At 41.6% G+C, this 20,058-nt stretch overlaps 1 protein-coding gene across 2 annotated transcripts in view; it reads left to right on the forward strand.

The window, feature by feature from the left end:
• SCFD2 (sec1 family domain containing 2) overlaps positions 1 to 20,058 on the forward strand; it is a 392,912-nt gene that overhangs the window by 339,428 nt on the left and 33,426 nt on the right. The window contains exons 6-7 of one of the 2 annotated variants that reach the window (XM_070614947.1): positions 14,508 to 14,653; positions 17,563 to 19,295. In XM_070614947.1, coding sequence (XP_070471048.1) covers positions 14,508 to 14,653; positions 17,563 to 17,631 — 215 coding nt within the window. In that variant the 3' untranslated portion in view covers positions 17,632 to 19,295. Of the gene's footprint in view, positions 1 to 14,507; positions 14,654 to 17,562; positions 19,296 to 20,058 lie in introns of those variants that run through there. The other variant, XM_070614946.1, reaches the window with a different exon arrangement.

The following is a 20,058-nucleotide window of genomic DNA, read 5'->3' on the forward strand; positions in this document are numbered from 1 at the left end:
TCTCCTCCCTGCTCAAGGCCACTGATGGCGGTCTTTCCTCAACTCAAAGGAAATCAAAGTAGCAGGTCCAATTTTCCCCACCATAAGTGTACATCCATGCTGTTTTCTTATCTTTGTTGCTGCTTCAGCTTTCATAGCACCCCAAAAAGAACAAACAAGAAGCAAGCAAATAACGTAAAAACTGTCAGCTGTGCTCAACTCGTGGGCACGTTGTGGCGATGCCTTTCCCTGCATGCGATGTAGCCTTGTTTTCTCCTCGTTCTGAAGATGAGGTCAGCTGTAGTCACCTTTCACGGTGTCTGTAAGGTGCAGCGTGGCTCCCAGGTGCTCTGCCACCTGACGGCTTTTGAAAGCAAGCAGATGCATATAATCTCTCAAGTCAGCTCCAGGAGTCCAGCAAAGCTTTTTGGGCTATTCAGAACCACCAGAAACATCAACATGCTTTGAAAGGGGACTTCTTATAGTATCAATGGCAAGTTCATAATTCACTAGAATCAATTTAACAGAGTGAAAACAACCACCTTGTTGGAAGCACCGGTAGTGAGATATGCCGGGTTTGAGAACATGTCTGTGGTACCCTCAGGAGCCTTGTGCTGCCCTCCATGGGCATGGGAAGGTTTGTGACCGTGAGCTCTGGCGTCAGTGGCTATGTGGCCATCCCTCCCACTAGCGGCAGGTTGCATTCCTAGAAAAGGGGCCCAAAGTCCAAATAATATGAGAGAGATCAGATTTTCCCATGGTGGTAATAGGAAATTAGGTAACCAATCAAAAAGCGATGCCTACCTTCTTAAATAGCCTTAAACATGGTATTTCAGTTACTCTGCCGAACTTCAGGATCTCTTTGTCTAAGGTGATTTAGAGTGATTTAATAGCATCACGTAACAACCAACATACGAAGTTGTGTAATTTAATACGATACGGTAGTGTGACAGTGTTTATAAAGTCCTCAATGCCTCACTTATTTAACCACATAAAAGCTTAAGATAAAGAAACTGTGTTAGAATAGTTAAGGCAGTCAGAAAAGCTGCTTTGGAGAGATTTTTCAGAGGAATCTTAGAGGAAATGCTTTGAAATAGTTGGGGCTGTTTCCTTGTTTCTGCAGTGATCCAGGATTATCTGTTTTGCTGTCTCCTTGGGCCTTCCTGAAGCAGCCTGGACGTTCAGAAACAAGGGGCTACTCATCCCACTACCTGCATCCTGCCTTCTAGGCCTTATTGGCAACTTGACCTTGCAGCCTGCCGTTAAAAATGCCGGTCCCAAAGCATATTCCTGATGATTTTCCTTCCTTCAGGCTTCCCCACTGCGTGTTTTCTCACAAAAAGCCTCAGAACGGGGCCTAGAATTCTGAGCAGTCACATTCTCTCGTGACTGTACAAGTCCTTCCATGTCCACCGCACATCCAGAACCTGCCTAATAATAAGAGATTTCAATTGTCATTTATTCCTTTTTTCACCTGTTTTAAAAAGCTGAATTTGCTGGAGGCTTAAACAGTAGTGGGGTTGGTTTTCGTTTTATTTTTTAAGATGATAGCTGATACATTTAAAAGATTATATGATGCATATGTTATAAAGCATAATTATATAATAAACACCATGACCTGTCCTGTCCCTTTGCTTTCCCCCTGCCAGACGTAATCACTTCTCGAAAGTTTGTATTTAGCATTCTTTCTTTTTAAAACAGTTTTATCTCATAGGGATGTAAAAACTAAACCGTGTAGAGTTTAGTTTTGCTTATTAAACAGACAAACAGAATTCATGCAGCCAATTGAGGCTGCTCTTCTCAAGCAGGCTTTTTGGGAGTTGATCCGCTCACACATGTGGCTGCAATAACTCGGAACCACCTGGGAGCTCTTTGTTTGAAACCTCCTGCAGAGATCATTTATCAGCTGCTCAGGAAAATCTGTGCTGTTGCTTTACAGCACATTTGGTCTGATTCAACTCTTTTTCCTCTTACGTCTGTTTTCCCCATTCATTTATTTAAGAAATATTTAGTAGGCATGCCCTACTGTGCTAGAGATCATTGGTGAACCAAGGAGAGTGCGGCTCCCACTGGAGCTTGTTGCTGCCCCTCCTCTCCTTTCCCTCTTTGTCGTTTGAGGGATAACTGTGGGCCACAGGCTAAGCGATTCCAGGGCACTGAGAAGCATACAGTGAACCAAGGGCTCTTGGGGTCAGTGTGGGCCGGGAGCCCGAGAGGACACTGATGGAGGGACTTCGGGAAGTGGCCAGCCTCTGTGGGCCCTGTTGTGGGCCCTTTGTGGCCTCACCTGGATATTTCTAGCTCTCATTTTCTTTGTTAGGCCAGCCTCACTCACACACTCATGCAAGCATATTTCTGTCATTATCTCCACATCTGCTGAGGGGCCCCTGCCATGTGGTGGAAGGCAAGGACTCTACAATGAAAGGGGAAATCAGCCCGATAAGACCTGAAGTCTGACAACCCAGATTATGACTTTTTTATATGACAGGAACTTAAAAGTCACACTCAGTCGTTAAACATTAGATTTATGACACAAATACAATTGCCTGAGTAGTATAAATATAGAACCTCAGAAACATGTATATATTTTTTCATTTATATATGCTATATAATATAATGAATATAAATTATATGTATGTATAATTCATGTCTTCTCAACAGCCTCCGTATGACCCCTTCACCAGAATAACTGACGTTCTGCAATCCCGCTATAAATAGCATGACCCATTTGAAACTCTGACTGCTCCCAGCTCTGAGGCGTCTCCATGTGCCCGCACATCTGCTCTGCCTGCTGGAGCTATGTGGTTCCCAAGGGTCAGTTATGTTTGTTCCCAAACCTGCTTCTGCTGGTTGTATTTGTTATTAAGTTGCAAACTTTAATTAAATGTTCTCACATACTGATGGAATATGAATTCAAAAAGAAAATTGTTTCAGTGGAAACCAAATTGAACGCTTTTGAAAGACTCAATAAAGATGAGTCATTTTAAAAGTGCTTTTGAATTAGATGTGAACAAGGCCCTTGTAAAAGATTGAAGGAAAAAAGCATTAAAATCTAAAAGAATTCTACTCTCACATTGTGCTACAGGTGTCTGTAACTTCTTGTTCTGCTTTAAATGGACTAAAATTGGAAATTCTACATAGCACATAACATTCTTTTTTAAAAAAAGAACTCTAATCAGCAGACAATACTCAGAGAAAAGACCTTGGCCTTTCTTCAAAAAATTAGTGAATAAACAGACATTTGTTTTAATTTTAAACGAAATTATATTTATATGCACACACACACACACACACACACACGTATGTATACGTGTGAGAAAGAGAGGAATTTTTCATGCTCCCCCTCTTTGAATGACTTCCCTTCACCTGCCGGTCCCAAGCGCGTTTGGGAAAGGAGGCTTCTGCGGTGTCACTCATGTACCTGCAGGACTGCCCTGCTCACAAGTAGTCTTATACATCAGCCTCACTTTTAGTTAGCTTCAGATGTGACGCCACTTGCTAAGGTTTATGTGGTTTTTTATTTTGTTTGGCTTTGTTTCTATTTGCCAAACATTCATTGAGAGCCATGAGAAAAGGCTCCATTTTTAAAACCACAGTTTGAAAAGAGAGAAAAGGCATTGTCAGGCTGCTGGATGGATAAGGAGGTCACGACTCCAGTGCTCTGGCCGAGTCACACTCCCGGGCCGACCTTTTCTCTAACTGCCCCAGGAGCCCATAGAGGTGGGCCCCCTGCCGCCAGGGGTGTGCCAAGAGGCAGGAGAGCAGAGATGCAGACTGGAGAGTGGGCCTGAGCTTCTCAACCTCTGGGCCAATAGAAGGAAGAGGAGGCCAGCCTTGGATACCCTGGGTCCAGAGGAGAAAAGGGCCTCTTGACCAGGTTCAAATGACGTTTTTGACCCTAGCTCTTCCCAAGCAGATGTGAGGGGCATTTAGAACTGTGAGGAGAACAATATCACTAAATAGGGATACATTTCAAAACCTATTCTAGCCATGCCCTCCTCCTGCCCCCTAGCTTAACCAGTCATACAGCTGACATGCTTTATGTTTGACCTGCTTAAGTGCGTGTGCATGTGTGTGTGTGTGTATTTGGAAGGCCTTAGGTGAGAGGTACTTCAGCTCTGATTCAGACTGAGGCCTTGAACACAGCAGCCTCCCGATACAGGATACTTCATTTTCCCAAATACCTAAGGAATAAAACCAAACTTCTGGAGACCAGGTTCTTTTTTTTTTTTTCCTCAATTTACATTCTCATTAACAGTGTACAGGGTTCCCTTTTCTCTACATCCTTGACAACATTTCTTGTCCTTTGTTCCTTTTTTTTTAATTTTTATTATGTTAATGATAGGTTACAATCTTGTGAAATTTCAGTTGTACATTATTGTTTGTCAGTCGTGTTGTAGGTGCACCCCTTCATCCTTTGTGCCCACCCCACACCCCCCCTTCCCCTGGTAGCCACTAATTTGTTCTTTCTGTCTACATTTTTAAATTCCTCATATGAGTGGAGTCATACAGAGATTGTCCTTCTCTATCTGGCTTATTTCACTTAACATAATTCCCTCAAGGTCCATCCATGTTGTTGCAAGTGGGACACTTTTGTTCTGTTTTACGGCTGAGTAGTATTCCATGTATATATGTACCACATCTTCTTTAGCCAATCATCTGTTGATGGGCACTTAGGTTGCTTTCACGTCTTGGCTATTGTAAATAATGCTGCAATAAACATTGGGATGCATAGGACTTTTGGAATTGCTGACCTTCAAGCTCTTTGGATAGATACCCAGTAGTGGGATACCTGGATCGTATGGTAGTTCTATTTTTAATTTTTTGAGGAATCTCCATACTGTTTTCCATAGTGGCTGCACCAGTTTGCATTCCCACCAGCAGTGTATGAGGGTTCCTTTTTCTCCACAACCTCTCCAACATTTGTTACTGTTAGTTTTAGATATTTTTGTCATTCTAACGGGTGTAAGGTGATATCTTAGTGTAGTTTTGATTTGCATTTCCGTGATGATCAGCGATGAGAAACATCTTTTCATGTGCCTATTGGCCATCCGTATATCTTCTTTGGAGAAATGTCTTTTCATGTCTTCTGCCCATTTTTTGATCGGGTTGTTTGATTTTTTTGTTGTTGAGTTGTGTGAGTTCTTTATATATTATAGATATTAAACCTTTGTCAGATGTATGATTTGTAAATATTTTTTCCCAGTTAGTGGGTTGTTTTTTTGTTTCAATCCTGTTTTCATTTGCCTTGAAGAAGCTCTTTAGTCTGATGAAGTCCCATTTGTTTATTCTTTCTATTGTTTCCCTTTTCTGAGAAGACATGGTGTCCGAAAAGATCCTTTTAATACTGATGTCAAAGAGTGTACTGCCTACATTTTCTTCTAGAAGGCTTATGGTTTCAGGTCTCACCTTTAGGTCTTTGATCCATTTTGAGTTTATTTTGGTGAACGGTGAGAAATAATGGTCAATTTTCATTCTTTTACATGTGGCTTTCCGGTTTTCCTAGCACCATTTGTTGAAAAAACTTTCTTTTCTCCATTGTATGCCCTCAGCTCCTTTGTCGAAGATAAGCTGTCCATAGATGTGTAGTTTTATTTCTGGGCTTTCAGTTCCGTTCCATTGATCTGTGCACCTGTTTTTGTACCAGTACCATGCTGTTTTGATTACTGCAGCTTTCTAGTATGTTTTGAAGTTGGGGATTGTGATGCCTCCCGTTTTGTTCTTTTTTCTCAGGATTGCTTTAGCAATTCGGGGTCGTTTGTTGCCCCATATGAATTTTAGGATTCTTTGTTCTAATTCTGTAAAGGATGTCATTGGGATTCTGATTGGGATAGCGTTGAATCTGTAGATTGCTTTAGGTAGAATAGACATTTTAACTATGTTTATTCTTCCAATCCATGTACACGGAATGTCTTTCCATCTCTTTATGTCGTCATCCATTTCTTTCAGAAAGGCCTTGTAATTTTCATTGTATAGGTCTTTCACTTCCTTAGTTAAATTCACTCTGAGGTATTTTATTCTTTTTGTAGTGCTTGTGAATGGTATTGTGTTCTTGAGTTCTTTTTCTGTTAGTTCATTATTAGAGCATAGAAATGCTACTGATTTATGCAAATTGATTTTATACCCTGCAACTTTGCTGTAGTTGTTGATTACTTCTAAAAGTTTTCCAATGGATTCTTTGGGGTTTTCTATATATAAGATCATGTCATCTGCAAACAGCAAGAGTTTCACTTCTTCCCTCCCTATTTGGATTCCTTTTATTCCTTTTTCTTGCCTGATTGCTCTGGCCAGGACCTCCAGTACTATGTTAAATAAGAGTGGTGATAGAGGGCATCCTTGTCTCGTTCCTGTTTTCAGGGGGACAGCGCTCAGTTTTTGCCCATTGAGTATGATGTTGGCTGTGGGTTTGTCATATATGGCCTTTATTATGTTGAGGTAGTTCCCTTCTATGCCCATTTTGTTCAGAGTTTTTATCATAAATGGCTGTTGGATCTTGTCAAATGCTTTCTCTGCATCTATTGAGATGATCATGTGGTTTTTATTCCTCAGTTTGTTGATGTGGTGTATCACATTGTTTGATTTGTGGATGTTGAACCATGCCTGTGTCCCTGGTATGAATCCCACTTGATCATGACGTATGATCCTTTTGATGAATTGCTGAATTCTGGTTGCCAAAATTTTGTTTAGAATTTTTGCATCTGTGTTCATCAGCGATATTGGCCTGTAGTTCTCTTTTTTCGTACTGTGCTTGTCAGGCTTTGGTATCAGTGTGATGTTGGCCTCATAGAATGTGTTAGGAAGTGTTCCATCTTCCCTAATTTTTTGGAATAGCTTGAAAAGGATAGGTATTAAATCTTCTCTGAAAGTTTGGTAGAATTCCCCAGGAAAGCCATCTGGTCCTGGGGTTTTATGCTTTGAGATGCTTTTGATTGCCATTTCAATCTCTTTCCTTGTGATTGGTCTGTTCATATTGTCTGCTTTTTCTTGAGTGAGCTTTGGGAGATTGTAGGAGTCCAAGAATTTATCCATTTCCTCTAGGTTATCCATTTTGTTGGCATATAGTTTTTCATAGTATTCTCCTATAATCCGTTGTACTTCTGCATAGTCTGTTGTTATTTCTCCTCTTTCATTACTGATTTTGTTTATTTGAGCTTTCTCCCTTTTTTTCTTTGTAAGTCTGGCTAGGGGTTTGTCAATTTTATTTATCTTCTTAAAGAACCAGCTCTTTGTTTCATTGATCCTTTCTACTGCCTTTTTTGTTTCAATAGCATTTATTTCTGCTCTGATTTTTATTATTTCTCTCCTTCTGCTGACTTGGGGCTTTGTTTGTTCTTCTTTCTCTAATTCGGTTTGGTGTAGTTTAAGATTGCCTATTTGGGATTTTTCTTGTTTGTTAAGATATGTCTGTATTGTGATGAATTTCCCTCTTAATACAGCTTTTGCTGTATCCCATATGAGTTGGTATGGCATGTTATCATTTTCATTTGTCTCCAGGTATTTTTTGATTTCTTCTTTAATTTCTCCAGTGATCCATTGCTTGTTCAATAGCATATTGTTTAGTCTCCACATCCTTGTGCCTTTCTCAGCTTTTTTCTTGTGATTAATTTCTAGCCTTGTAGCATTATGATTGGAGAAGATGCTTGTGATTATTTCAATTTTTTTAAATTTGTAGAGGCTTGCCTTGTTTCCCAACGTACGGTCTATCCTTGAGAATGTTCCATGCGCACTTGAGAAGAATGTGTATTCTGCTGTTTTTGGATGAAGTGATCTATATATATCTATTAAGTCCAATTGTTTTAGTTTTTCGTTTAGCTCCACTATTTCCTTGTTGATTTTCTGTCTGGATGATCTGTCCATTGATGTGAGTGGGGTGTTGAGGTCCCCTACTATTATCATGTTGTTTTTAACATCTTCCTTTAGGTCTGTTAATAGTTGCTTTATGAACTTTGGTGCTCCTGTGTTGGGTGCCTAGATATTTATAAGCGTTATTTCTTCTTGATGAAGTGTCCCTTTGATCATTATATATTGTCCTTCTGTGTCTCTCTTTACCTGCCTTATTTTGAAATCCGTTTTGTCTGATATAAGTATTGAGACACCTGCTTTCTTTTGTTTGCTACTAGCTTGAAGTATTGTCTTCCACCCCTTCACTCTGAGCCTGTGTTTGTCCTTGGAGCTGAGGTGTGTTTCTTGGAGGCAACAAATTGTTGGATCTTCTTCTTTAATCCATTTTGCCACTCTGTGTCTTTTTATTGGAGAGTTCAATCTGTTTACATTGAGGGTGATTGTTGATGCGTGAGGGCTTAATGCTGTCATTCTGTCACTCATTATCCGGTTTTCCTGCATTACCTTTGTTTCTCGTCCTGTGTGTTTTAGCCTACCCATTGACTTCTGCAATTTCTTATGCTGGGTTTCTTAGATTTTTCCTTATTTATGTTTTGTGTCTCTGTTCTGTTTTTTAGTTTAGTGGCTACCCTGAAATTTGTATTTAGAATCTTGTGTATAATATAGTCCATTTTCTGGAGACCAGGTTCTTTTGAAAAGGTTCCCCAAGCACCAGAAAGATTCAAGCCTGCTCCCGGAGAGAACCAAGCAGAACGGCAGAACTAGGCAGACTGGAGTAGGGAGTACAGCTTCATTTCAGCCGTCCCAGGAGGCTCGTCAAGCTAGTCAGCCTTCTCTCCATTTTAACTTTGTTGTTACTGGAAGTGTGGGTCCCTGCTGTGTACAGAGCCATGGAAAGCACTGTTCTCACTCTGTGGCAGTAAAGGGACTTCAGTAAGTGGAGACGGGTGAGAAGGAATGGAGGGAGGGTAGCATGGACACAGGAGCCCTGTTTTGTTGCCTAAAGGAGTAACTGGACCCTTGCCCAAGAATTCCCCAAGCCCCCCAGAGAAAGAAATTGCAGGGGCATGAGTCATCCCCCTTTTTAGAAGAACACAGGAGTGCCCTGGGGGACAGGGGGCCTCCCTTATCAAGAAGTAAGCAACTGAAGTGTACAGATTGGGCTTGGCTAAAGGCTAGGATCAGCTTCTGGCTTATTATCTATTTAACTAAGTGGATTAAATGAGAATTGACTGGAGTTGTACACTTAGAGTTGCCTTACAAAACGCTGTTATCTCAGAAGCCAACTTAATGGAGCAGGCTGTCAGAGGCTTATTAGAAGTAACTGAATACAGTGCCTCACCCAGCAGAGATCCAAAGCAGAGTGTGCAGCCAGGCCTGTGAGACCCCACACTTTGTGTGGCCACAAGAGATGGGCCCGGGGTCTAGCTGCAAACCACACCATTAGGGCCTCCCCCCAGAGACAGGCCCAGGTCTTCCCAAGAAGAAAGGCACTTGCCACTCACTCCATTTTAAAAGCATTTCTTCAATGTTAAGGGTGAATTGTGTATTTTGATCTTTTACGTATGTGGTCTTAGCACATGTGAAAGACAGCAGAGTGGAGTGGCGAATAGGACCGTCTTTGGAGTTAGACTGCAAGGGTTTGAATCTTAGCTTGACTATTTACTAGTTGAGGGACCTCATATTACTTACCTTCTCTGTGGCTCGGTTTCCCCATATGCAAAGTGGCAATGGTAATGGTACATACCTCATTGGCTTTCTGTGGAGATTCAATGAGCTAATATGTATAAACTTCTTAGAATATTGCCTGGCATAAGTGGTTCTATAAGAGAGCATTCAGTGATTATAGCTATTACTATTATCACAGAAAAGAATTCATCCCATGTCATAGCTTTTGCACCCGCTTCTCCTTTAGCTACTAATTGCAGAATTCAGAATGAACTGCATTCACAGAGGAGATTCCAAATGGCAGGAGGCAGTGTACACGGAGGACTCAGATCTGTGACAGAGGGACGTTTTGAACCCTGACTTTGCCGGGGATGGCGATGTGATCTTGCACAAGTCGTTTATCGTCTCTGGGTCACATTTCTAAAGTGTGTGTGTGTGTGTGTGTGTGTGTGTGTAACTTTCATTATAGGGTTTGGGTGAATGAATGTAAATCCTGCTTTTGGTGAAGTTTCATGTAATTTTAAAAAATGCTCAGAGACTGATAAAAATGAGCCCCTTGGGTCTGGTGTCCTAGAAACATGTACCTTGAGGACACTTGCTCTGAGGATGACAGCCACGTTGGAAAGAGCTGATGGTTTGGACAGAAGTTGCCCTTGGCCAGCTCGTTTGAACAATAGAGATAACTGACTATTTTTCAGAAAAGTTTTACTTTATTTGTGAATTTAGGATTTTGTTATTTTCCTTCCAACAATTTCTTTGACAGTCTTATTTTCTGTTGGGTTTGTTTGAGTTCAATTTACCAGTAATCTGTAAACACTTCTGTCAAATAATCTGCTTCACAGTTGTTCTAACTCTTTGCAATTACACAGCCTTTGCTTAATTAATTCCAATGTATAATCCACAATTTCCATGTATAATCTATAATTTTCGGTAATCTATAATGCCGTAGACAGTTCTGTTCCACTCAGCCTAATGGATGAATGTCATATTCCTCACTTACCAAAAAATTGAAATAGAGCTAATATGAAAATTTGTATGAGTCTTTCTGTTCTATAGAAAATGAATTACTTAAGTAAAAAATTTTAGCCTATTAACTGAATTAGAGGAATCGAAATACCATGCATGGTATTAGAACTAATAATATTTCCATGCCTTTTTTTATTTGAAAGAATATTACATAATATATATATATATTCACATATACTTGATATAATTTCCTCTATTGTAAATGGCTCAGCCTGAGAGTTTAAGGAAAGAAGCCACGTGAATGAGTAAGAGGCTATAGCCTTCCAGGGTTTCTTCTGGTTGATGATTGACTAAAGCACGGGCTGATGTGGGTCAGCTAGAGCTGCAGTGTGGGGGCTGAGCATGGTGTGGCATCAGTAGATGCTTTGTACCTGTGGATCTCAACTTTTCGTGGTTATGAAGCTCTTTAAGAATCAGGAGGAAGTTACGGACATCCTCCTCAGAAAACAACACCTTTTCTCCCTTCCACAAAGCTTGGCAATGAATTGGGCATTTCTAGAAACCAGGAGACAAAGACTGGGCAGAGAATTTTTATGATACAGTAAGAAATATATATATATTGGTCTTTGTCCCCAGTTCCTGAACACATACAGCTCTTAAAACCCTTGAAATTTCCGGAGTGATGAGAGTGTCTTGTGTGCTAATAGAATGAGTGGTGGCTGGAGGCCCCCAGATAGCTTCACATGGGGGCTGGTCACCAGAAAAACCAAGGCATGTTTAGAGGGTTGGAACTTTCAGCCCCACCTTCCAACCTCCAAAGAGGAGAGTGGGGCTGGAAGTTGAGTTAATCACCAGTGGCCAATAATTTAATCAATCATGCCTATGGAATGAAACTTCTATAAACACTCCTAGACAATAGGGTTCAAAGAGCTTCTGGGTGGTGAACACATCAAGGTACCAGGAAGGTGGAGCCCCTGAAGAGAGCATGGAAGCTCGCTGCTCCTTCCCCCATACCTTGCCCTCTGCATGTCTGCCATTTGACTGATCCTGAGTCCCATCTCTTGTATTACACTGGTAATAGTAAGTAAAGTGCTTTATGAGTTGTGTGAGTCATTCTAGCAAGTTATTGAACCTTAGGAAGGGGTCAAGGGAACCCTCGATTTACGGCTGGTTGGTCAGGAGTGCAGGTGGCAACCTGGGATTTGCAAGTGGCATCTGAAGTGGGAGCAGGCTTACTGGTGTCTGAAGTTGGAGCAGTCTTGTGAAATTGACCCCTTAAACTATGGAGTCTGCACTAACTCTGTGTAGTCAGTGTCAGAATTGAAGTGAATTGGAGGACATTCAGTTGGTGTCTGGAGAGTTAGAGAATTGGTTGATGTGGGGAAAAATCCCACATATTTGGTGTCAGAAGTGTTGTGAGTATAAACAGTTCAGAATTTTTGCCCTCCCCTTAAGAGTTGTTCTGTACAATGTCCCTCAGTAATTAAGGGTATGCGCTCATCTACTCACATGCCACCCCACCGTGTCTGCTGCACTGTCCCTTTGGTTGTCCCTGTGTACTATAGATACAGTCCATTTAGGTTAGGCTTGTTTGGTCTACCTCTACTCCCTAAAAACATTTTCTCTCTTTATTAAAATCAACAGTGTCTTCTCACTTCACACCCGCTAGGATAGCTACAATCAAGGAGATAGATAATAAGCATTATTAGGATGGGGAGAAATCGCAACCCTCTTACACTGCTGGTGGAAGTGTGAAATGGTACACTCACTTTGGAAAACAGCCTGGTGGCTCCGCAAAAGGTTAAACCCAGAGTTGCCATAATACCCAGCAATTCTACTCCTAGATATATAGCCAAGAGAAACAAAACTGTATGTCCACACAAGAATGTGTACAGTAGTCCTCGCTTATCTGCGATTTCACTTTCCACAGTTTTAGTTACCCACAAACAACTGTGGTCTGAAAATATTAAATGAGAGAGAGAGAGACCACATTCACATAACTTTTATTACAGTATATTGTTATAATTGTTCTATTTTATTATTAGTGATTGTTGCTAATCTCTTACTGTGCCTAATTTATAAATTAAACTTTATCACAGGTATGTATGTACAGGAAAAACTATAGTATATTTAGGGCTCAGTACTATCCCAGTTTCAGGCATCCACTGGGGGTCTTAGAACATATCCTCCACAGATAAGGGGGACTACTCTACATGCGTAACTAGCAGCATTAGTCATAATAGCCAAAATGCAGAAACCAGCCAAATCTCCATCAACTGATGAATGGATATACAAAATGTGGTACATCCATACAGTGAGTATTAGTCAGCAATAAAGACGAGTGAAGTACTGACACATGCTACAACTTGGATGAATCCTGAAAACATTATGCTAACTGAAAGAAGCTGGTCACAAAAAATCATATATTCTATGATTCTGATTTACATGAAATGTCCAGGATAGGTAAATCCATAGAGACAGAAAGCAGATCAGTGGTGCCTGGGACTGAGGGTAGGGGGAAAGGAGAGTGACAGTTAATGAGTATGGAGTTTCTTGTTGAGGTGATAAAAGTCTTCTGAAATTGATTGTGGTGATGATGGTTGTGTAATTACATGAACACAGTAAAAGCTATTGAATTGTACACTTTAATTTAGTTAATTGTATGGTATATGAATTCTATCTCAATAACACTCTTCCAAAAAAAAAGGAATGCAGGCTCTGGATCCAGGCTGCCTGTGTTCAAATCACTGTGGAAGCTCTGGTGTCCTGAGACAAGGATGTGGGTGCAAATGCTGTATTTGGAAAGCTGTCCCAGGAAGCACAGTCAGGAAGGGGGGAAGTGAGACAGAGAAGGAAGGAAAGCCAAGAAAGGGGGCATTAATGAGTGAGTAACTGCGTTGGGCAGCTGGGGCTCAGTCCTGCTGGGGCCCCTCAGAAAGGCTATGAAGGCCACAATTCAGAATTATCCCCTAAGGGATGTGAAAGCTGTGTTGTTCCCACGAGTGCTGACTTCCCAGCACTTCCAGCCTGCCCCACAAAAGGCCAGGCATGTTTGTACAACCAGAGAGCCCTGAGACAGGAAGAGAGGGAGACAGAGATGGAGAAACAGAGAGATAGAGAGACATGCAGGTACTTGAGGTAGGAGTCAGAGTACGCAGGAACTGTTCCCCAAACCTACAGGTGATGTCCAGGGTGACTGAGCAGATAGGGCAGAGCACTGACAGGGTCTGCTGGCAGGAGTGTTCCTTAACCTCTCTGCGCCTTGGTTCCCTCATCCTTCAAATGGAGGAAAGAATAGCTCCTCTCTCTAAGGGTGATGTGAGGAGTAATGAGCTAATGTCTCTGCAATATTTAAGACAGTCAAATATACTCATCTTGAATCTTTCTCGTTTTTGTTTAGCTCCTGACATCCATGATCATTTCTCTGTTGAATGAGCTTTTAACAAGATAGAGAATAAATCCATCTATTATAAGTTTCAAAAAGAAATAGAATCATTGCCGAGAACAGTCTTCTTATGGGGCCCCCTTTGTGTTTTATCGGCTTTGAACGGCTGCCTTTTGAAATAGACCATATGCTTTGTTAGCACATTAGACAGATGCCCATCCCAGCCAGTTCTGTTACTGGAGAAAGTCTATAATCTCTCTCGTTCTCGCTGTTCTTTTTTTATGGAACCTGTTGGTGGGATTCAAGCGAGAGAGATTCATCACAGCACCCTCCTGTATTTTTCCTTGTGTCTCCTCGTATTTTCCTAAAGTTGTGTTCTGAGGGTAGGAGACCCTGGGGAGCTTTCCTTCTGTGAAACTTCTGCAGTCTAGGGCTTGAAGCCAGTGGCTGGATCCCAGGCAATTCTGAGTTCTACTTCTGTCAGAGGCATTCATACTCAGTGTGTTTCATTGCCCCTCAAGGATGATTGAAACAGCCCAGTTGGTGAGCAGCCAGGAAAAAGCAGGGTTAAAAAACCCCAACTGCGTTACATCGAGCTCAAGCTGTCATGATTAAAACTGAATTTAAAGATTTGTTCACCAGAGAAAATCTCTCTGGATTGTTTCAGGCTGTGACTCTTCAATTAACCTGACGTTTCACAAATCCAAAATTGCCATGGACGAACTCTTTACTTCGCTTCGGGATGTTGCTGGAGCTCGGAATCTCATGAAGCAATTTAAGTCTGTGTATGTTCCTGGAAATCATACCCACCAGGCAAGTACTCACGTTTTAAAGTAACCATCTAATCTGTGTTGTATTTTTAGGGTTCAGAGACTACAAGAAGAGTTTCCATTTTAACCTCTAAACTGAGGGATTTGTTCTAAATGAACGCCAGTCCCCTTCCAGTTCAGAGTTATGGGTTCCCCTGAATCCGAAAGCTTCTTGATTCATTTGCACCACAGGTCTGATGCAGTGAGATGAGCGCTGGACTGGGGTTTGGCCACTGCTTTATAACTGTCACAGACCTATTCTGTAACCCTAGGCAAGTCCCTTCACTTCTTTGGGCCCCCGTTACTACAGGTGTCAGATGAGGGGCTGGCCTTAGATAATGCCCAAGTTTCTGGATCTAAGCAGTCCATGAACATTTGGAACAGTTAGAATACTAAAATTACCTAATAATATTATGGGCAGGAAAAAAGGAGTCTGTGACAGAAAAAAACATTTTTTATTTAAAATTCCCCTGCCAGTTTCTAAGGAGACTAGGGAAATTTTGTGAGGATATTTTGACCACTGAGTAGGAAGATGGTATAAGAATCTAAGATTACAGAGGTAATTGCTCTGCAAAAACTCAGCAGGGGAGGAGCCATAGAAAGACCCAAAGGAAAGCTTCAGGAGTAAAGAAAGGCTGGAGCCATCAAGGCTAGACAGTCTCTCTTGGACAAGGATGGCGACAGAACTCATGCTGCTGGTGGCCAAAGATGAGCTTTCAAGGAAGGACAGATGTTTCTGATGGAAAAGCTCATTAGGTTTTGCTGTGGAGTGCATGAAGGAATCTTCTCCATCTCCCCATGAAATCTTGGGTAAAATACATTCAATTTGCTAAGGCTTTTTGGAGGGTTGAATGTGCCATGAGTCGGGTCTATGATATAGTGAGGGGTTGAACTTCAGGGTGCTGACTCTTTCAGGTGGGAGTGTAGCCAAGAGCTAAGGTTACCCACTGCAGCCTAGCAAAATCCAGGTTCTTCCTCCCATATACTCATAAAGTAGCTGATCCTCAAAGAGAACGCCTACATCTGGTTTTTCCTTTGATCCTCACAACAAGTAAGCCAGAGACGTATTATTATCCCCAGATCCAGGAAGGCCACAGCGACTTGCCACAGGCACACAGGTGGCCAGGGCCAGATGCCAGGTCTTTGCTGCCAACACAAAACCTCCTTTCCCACTATACCCTGTTCTCATGGAGGCTCTAGAAATATTCATTGATGGTGCCGATAGGCATCTGAAATCAGCGACCAAGATATGAAAGATCTTAGAAACTGGCACTCAACCTAGTGACATAAATTCCCATCCTTCTTTGTTCAATGATCTGAGAACACCGCTACCACAAAATACGGATGAAATCACTCAGATAATCAACCGTATGTAGTTCTGTTACTAATAAGATCACCAATCTTAAATATGGCAGAATGGACAAGTTCTAGTAAGACATGATAGACCTGGTAATATATGATGAAATTTAGACCAAAGAATGTCAAGAAGCAAGTGACTCCCAAAGTTGGCAAAGGGAAAATAAACCACTAAAGTAATGAGGTCTTTTCAGTTTTATGATCATAATGGTGACTAACTTGGCCAACTTCACATAAACATGTACTAGCTATAAATCTTGGGCATGATAAGGACAATGATAAGTTTCCTAAATTTTATCTCCCTACTGCCAACACTGTCATTTCTCCAGACCTCAGAACCCTGTCGTGCAGCCATGGCCTTTGGAAAATCAACCTTCCCTGTTGTGTATACTCCCCTTACAGTGAGTCAATAATATCAACACATTCACCAAAAATCCTAAATGTCAATGAGTGGGAAGTGGGGTCAAGGTAAGGAAGATGTGTGTATCATCAGGGGATTAAATAAATAATGATACACACAGTGACATGCCATGCAACCATTAAAATGGATGGGGCAGACCTAAATGTGCTTAGCAGGGACTATTTGAATCCTTGTCTCAGGCTCTGCTTCTTGGAAAACTCAGACTGAAACAGAGGTTCACAATCTATTAGGTTTTCACCTACCTGTTTAGATCATTTTGTAAAGCGTTATTCTATTTTTGTTAAAAATAAAATGAAAAGTATATGGGTATGTATATTTAATAAGTCTTTAAAAATATAGGAAAAATTTATAATAGCTACCTTTTCGAGGACAGGGTAGGTTGGATGGACAGGAGGACCTCTGGCTTCTTGCTCTCTATATAAAGAGTTTTTATGGGATTGTGGGTAATTTTTACCTGTTTGGGCTTTTCAATATTTTTTTACTTTAAAGAAGTTTTTATTCACAGATGTAAGCCCTGTGAGGACAGGATTTTGATCTGGTTTGCTCACTACCATATCCTCGGTGCCTAGAGTGGTATCTTGCACACAGTGGATGCTTAATAAATATTTGTTGGGTGCATCTTGAATGCAATACATATATTGCATGCATATATTGAATGCATATATCTTTTTCATATAGCAGAGGATTTGTTGGGACACAAAATGTGTGTAATTAGGAAAGGACAGATGTCCAGGCTAGAATCAGAGTCCAGCTGTGTCTAGTTCTGAAGATGGGTCTTGGCTAGGCAACTTTCTGCCCATCTCCCAGTTTGTTCCTTAGCCCTGTGGCCCCAGGAAAAAATTTGTGCTTTCTATCTAGCTCCATGCTGTTTCTACGCAGAATCTAGTTGAGATGTCCTGGGGTCCCCAGGAAAGCGCTAGGCCTGGTCTGGCCCTGGGTTCTTGTTCCAGCTCTGACCAGTGCTGTGTATCTGGGCTATCTCCCCTGGATCTTGAGGCCCCTGCCAGCCCCAGCTTCTCTCCCAGTGCACTTCTCTCCTGCTCCAATGCATAAGTGTTGGCTCTCAGATCCACATGCGTTTCCCCTGCTAGCACTAGAGTCACCTCTTATTTAACCTTCATCCTTTATCCCTTTAGGAAAATGTGTCAGTCACAGCTCACAAGCAGAAAGCAGACACCACTCTTGTCATTTTAAGAAGAACATGATTTCATACAAGGAGTTAAGTACTTATAAAATCTCTGGAAAAGCTGGAGGAGTGGGATCTAGACTGGATCTCTGGAAATGAGCCCAGAACATCGCCACACACTCCTGGCCCTCCAAGGGAACCAGTAGGTCTGCCACAGTCAGGAGAGTGGGCACGACGGGGACCATGAGGTTGCCACTAAAGCTCTTATCTTCAAGAACATACCATCAAAGCTGGAGACAGCATCTGTGTTTGCTCACCATGGTACCTGCAGAGCCTAGCTCAATGCTTGCCACCTAGTGGGTCAGTAGGTGGGTGGGCAGGTGGATGGATGGATGGATGGATGGATGGATCCTGAACTGTAGGTCTAATCCAGAAGGGCATTTCTTAGTGAGAGGGGGTTAAGAGCAGCATTTGGGTTCATAGCCGAACTCTGTCACCTACTAACTGTGTGAACTTAGGCAAGTCACTTCACCTTTCCGTGCCTAGTTTCTCCTCTGTAAGAAGCTAATAATAGTAGCTCCCTCATAAAAATGCTTTAATGATTAGATGAGTTAACACATATAAAGCCCTTAGGACAGGAGCTGACACATAGATGCACTGTGTAAGCATTTGCTATAACAGTCATAATAAAGGACAAAATAAGCCTTCTCTCTGCCCTCTTTTGTGGCATTTTGTCTTTTCCTTTGCTAGGAGATGGGCTACACAGAAAGGGAGTCATTCTTAGGCTGATTGTCCTGTTAGCTGCTGTGTACGGCAAGAGTTTATTGCTGACTCCCATTTGTTTGGAAAGGTTGTGTTTGTTCGTAACTCTGTTGACTGGAAACCTAAGCCCCCAGTTTTGCCTGTGCAGTTAGTCTTCTTATGCTTTCGTTTCTTACTGTAAATGTTCAAGTAAGAACAGTTCCAGTTAATGGGAGGCTTAACCTCCTTCCTAAATGCCACAGTGTTTGATGTGCTGCTGTTCTTCAGCTGCAGCATCGGGAGGATATTAGGCAGATGTCTCAGCAGAAGAAGCTTATGAGCACTTTCAGACAAAATATGGTATGGCTCTTGCATGACTTGCTTTGGCAGAAGTCTCAAAGTGCTGTGCTGAGCTGGAGAAAACTTCCCACAGATGCTGACTGTCTTCTGTGCCTCTGGCATGATGAACAAGAGCATTTAGAACCAGCATTGCCCAAGGAGGCTTGATTCATCATGTGCCTGGTGAAATATGGCTCTCTGAACAGTCTGTAGGTCCAGTCTCTTTGTCAACAATCCCAAGTCCTGGCCACCAGCTGTTCTTTTCCAAGTGCTGAGCTCTGCTCTCCCTCCTGATTCTATCTACCCAACCCCAGATCTAGTAGGCTTCTTCCTGAAATAACCAACGTGAGATAGGACTAAACTGAGGGCCAGGAAACTTGGTCTGTCCTGTAGTCTATTTGTGACTGCCTGTGTGAATGCAGGTGGATTAGTTAATAGCTTTGGGCTTTGTTCTCCTCATGTTGAAGTTGAAGGGACTACACTCAAAATTTTAAAAAGTCATCTGCTTCTGGTTTAAAGGATGGTTGGATGGATGGATGGATAGATGGATGGATAGATGGATGAAAAGACAAACAAATGAACCACTTTTTAATCTGCAGAACAAATCATTTCTTTTAAGAAGATGAAAGGAGAGAAAAATCAGACAGAATAGCAAAAAATAAATAAGCCATGAAATAATCAAAGCCACAAGCAGTTTTGAACAGATGTTTTTCTATACAGTCTTGGGTTGAAACAAAATGAATACCCTCTCCACAAGTCTAGTTTTCCTGGGAAGTTGGTTGTTTACAGTCAATTTTTCAATAAAGGGAGAGGCATCCTCAGTAGCAGGACAGAGAGAGTCCCTGGCTGCACCAACACCAACCAGCAAAGCCAAGGTCTGCAGTGCCAATTGACGGGGATGTGGTTGTGGCAACAACTCAGGTTTCCTTGGACACTGACATCTTAGGCCGTCTTTGAAGGTGCACCAAGTTCAAGAAGATGTTGGAGTTAGACTAGCTTCTCAAAATTGTCTCTGACTTAAGTGTAATGTCAGAAACTGCTGCTATACGCAATACCTTTCTTCAAGAGCTAGAATCAGGTCAATTAAAGAGTCTTCTAGACTTGATCACACATTATCTCCACCACAAAAGAGTAACCAGAGACATAGATGCAAATATTTTATTTTTCATTTTTTGATTAAATATGGTATTTTTTTTTAATTAAGATTATGATAGAAAATATGGTATTTTTAAAAGCCAAGTTTTTTCTGGAAGAGATACTGGCAATATAAAGAAAAAAAAAAAAGAAGAGTTTCTGGTATAAGATCGATGTTTTTGAAACTTCAGCTGTTTCATGTGTAACACCCATCAGGGGTCTTGTTAGGCTCTGCCAAACCTTCAGGCTAGCTCATGACACTGTCATAGAAGCCACGTTATGATGTTCATGG

This window comes from Equus przewalskii, chromosome 3, assembly GCF_037783145.1.
Source record: "Equus przewalskii isolate Varuska chromosome 3, EquPr2, whole genome shotgun sequence".
NCBI lineage: Eukaryota > Metazoa > Chordata > Mammalia > Perissodactyla > Equidae > Equus > Equus przewalskii.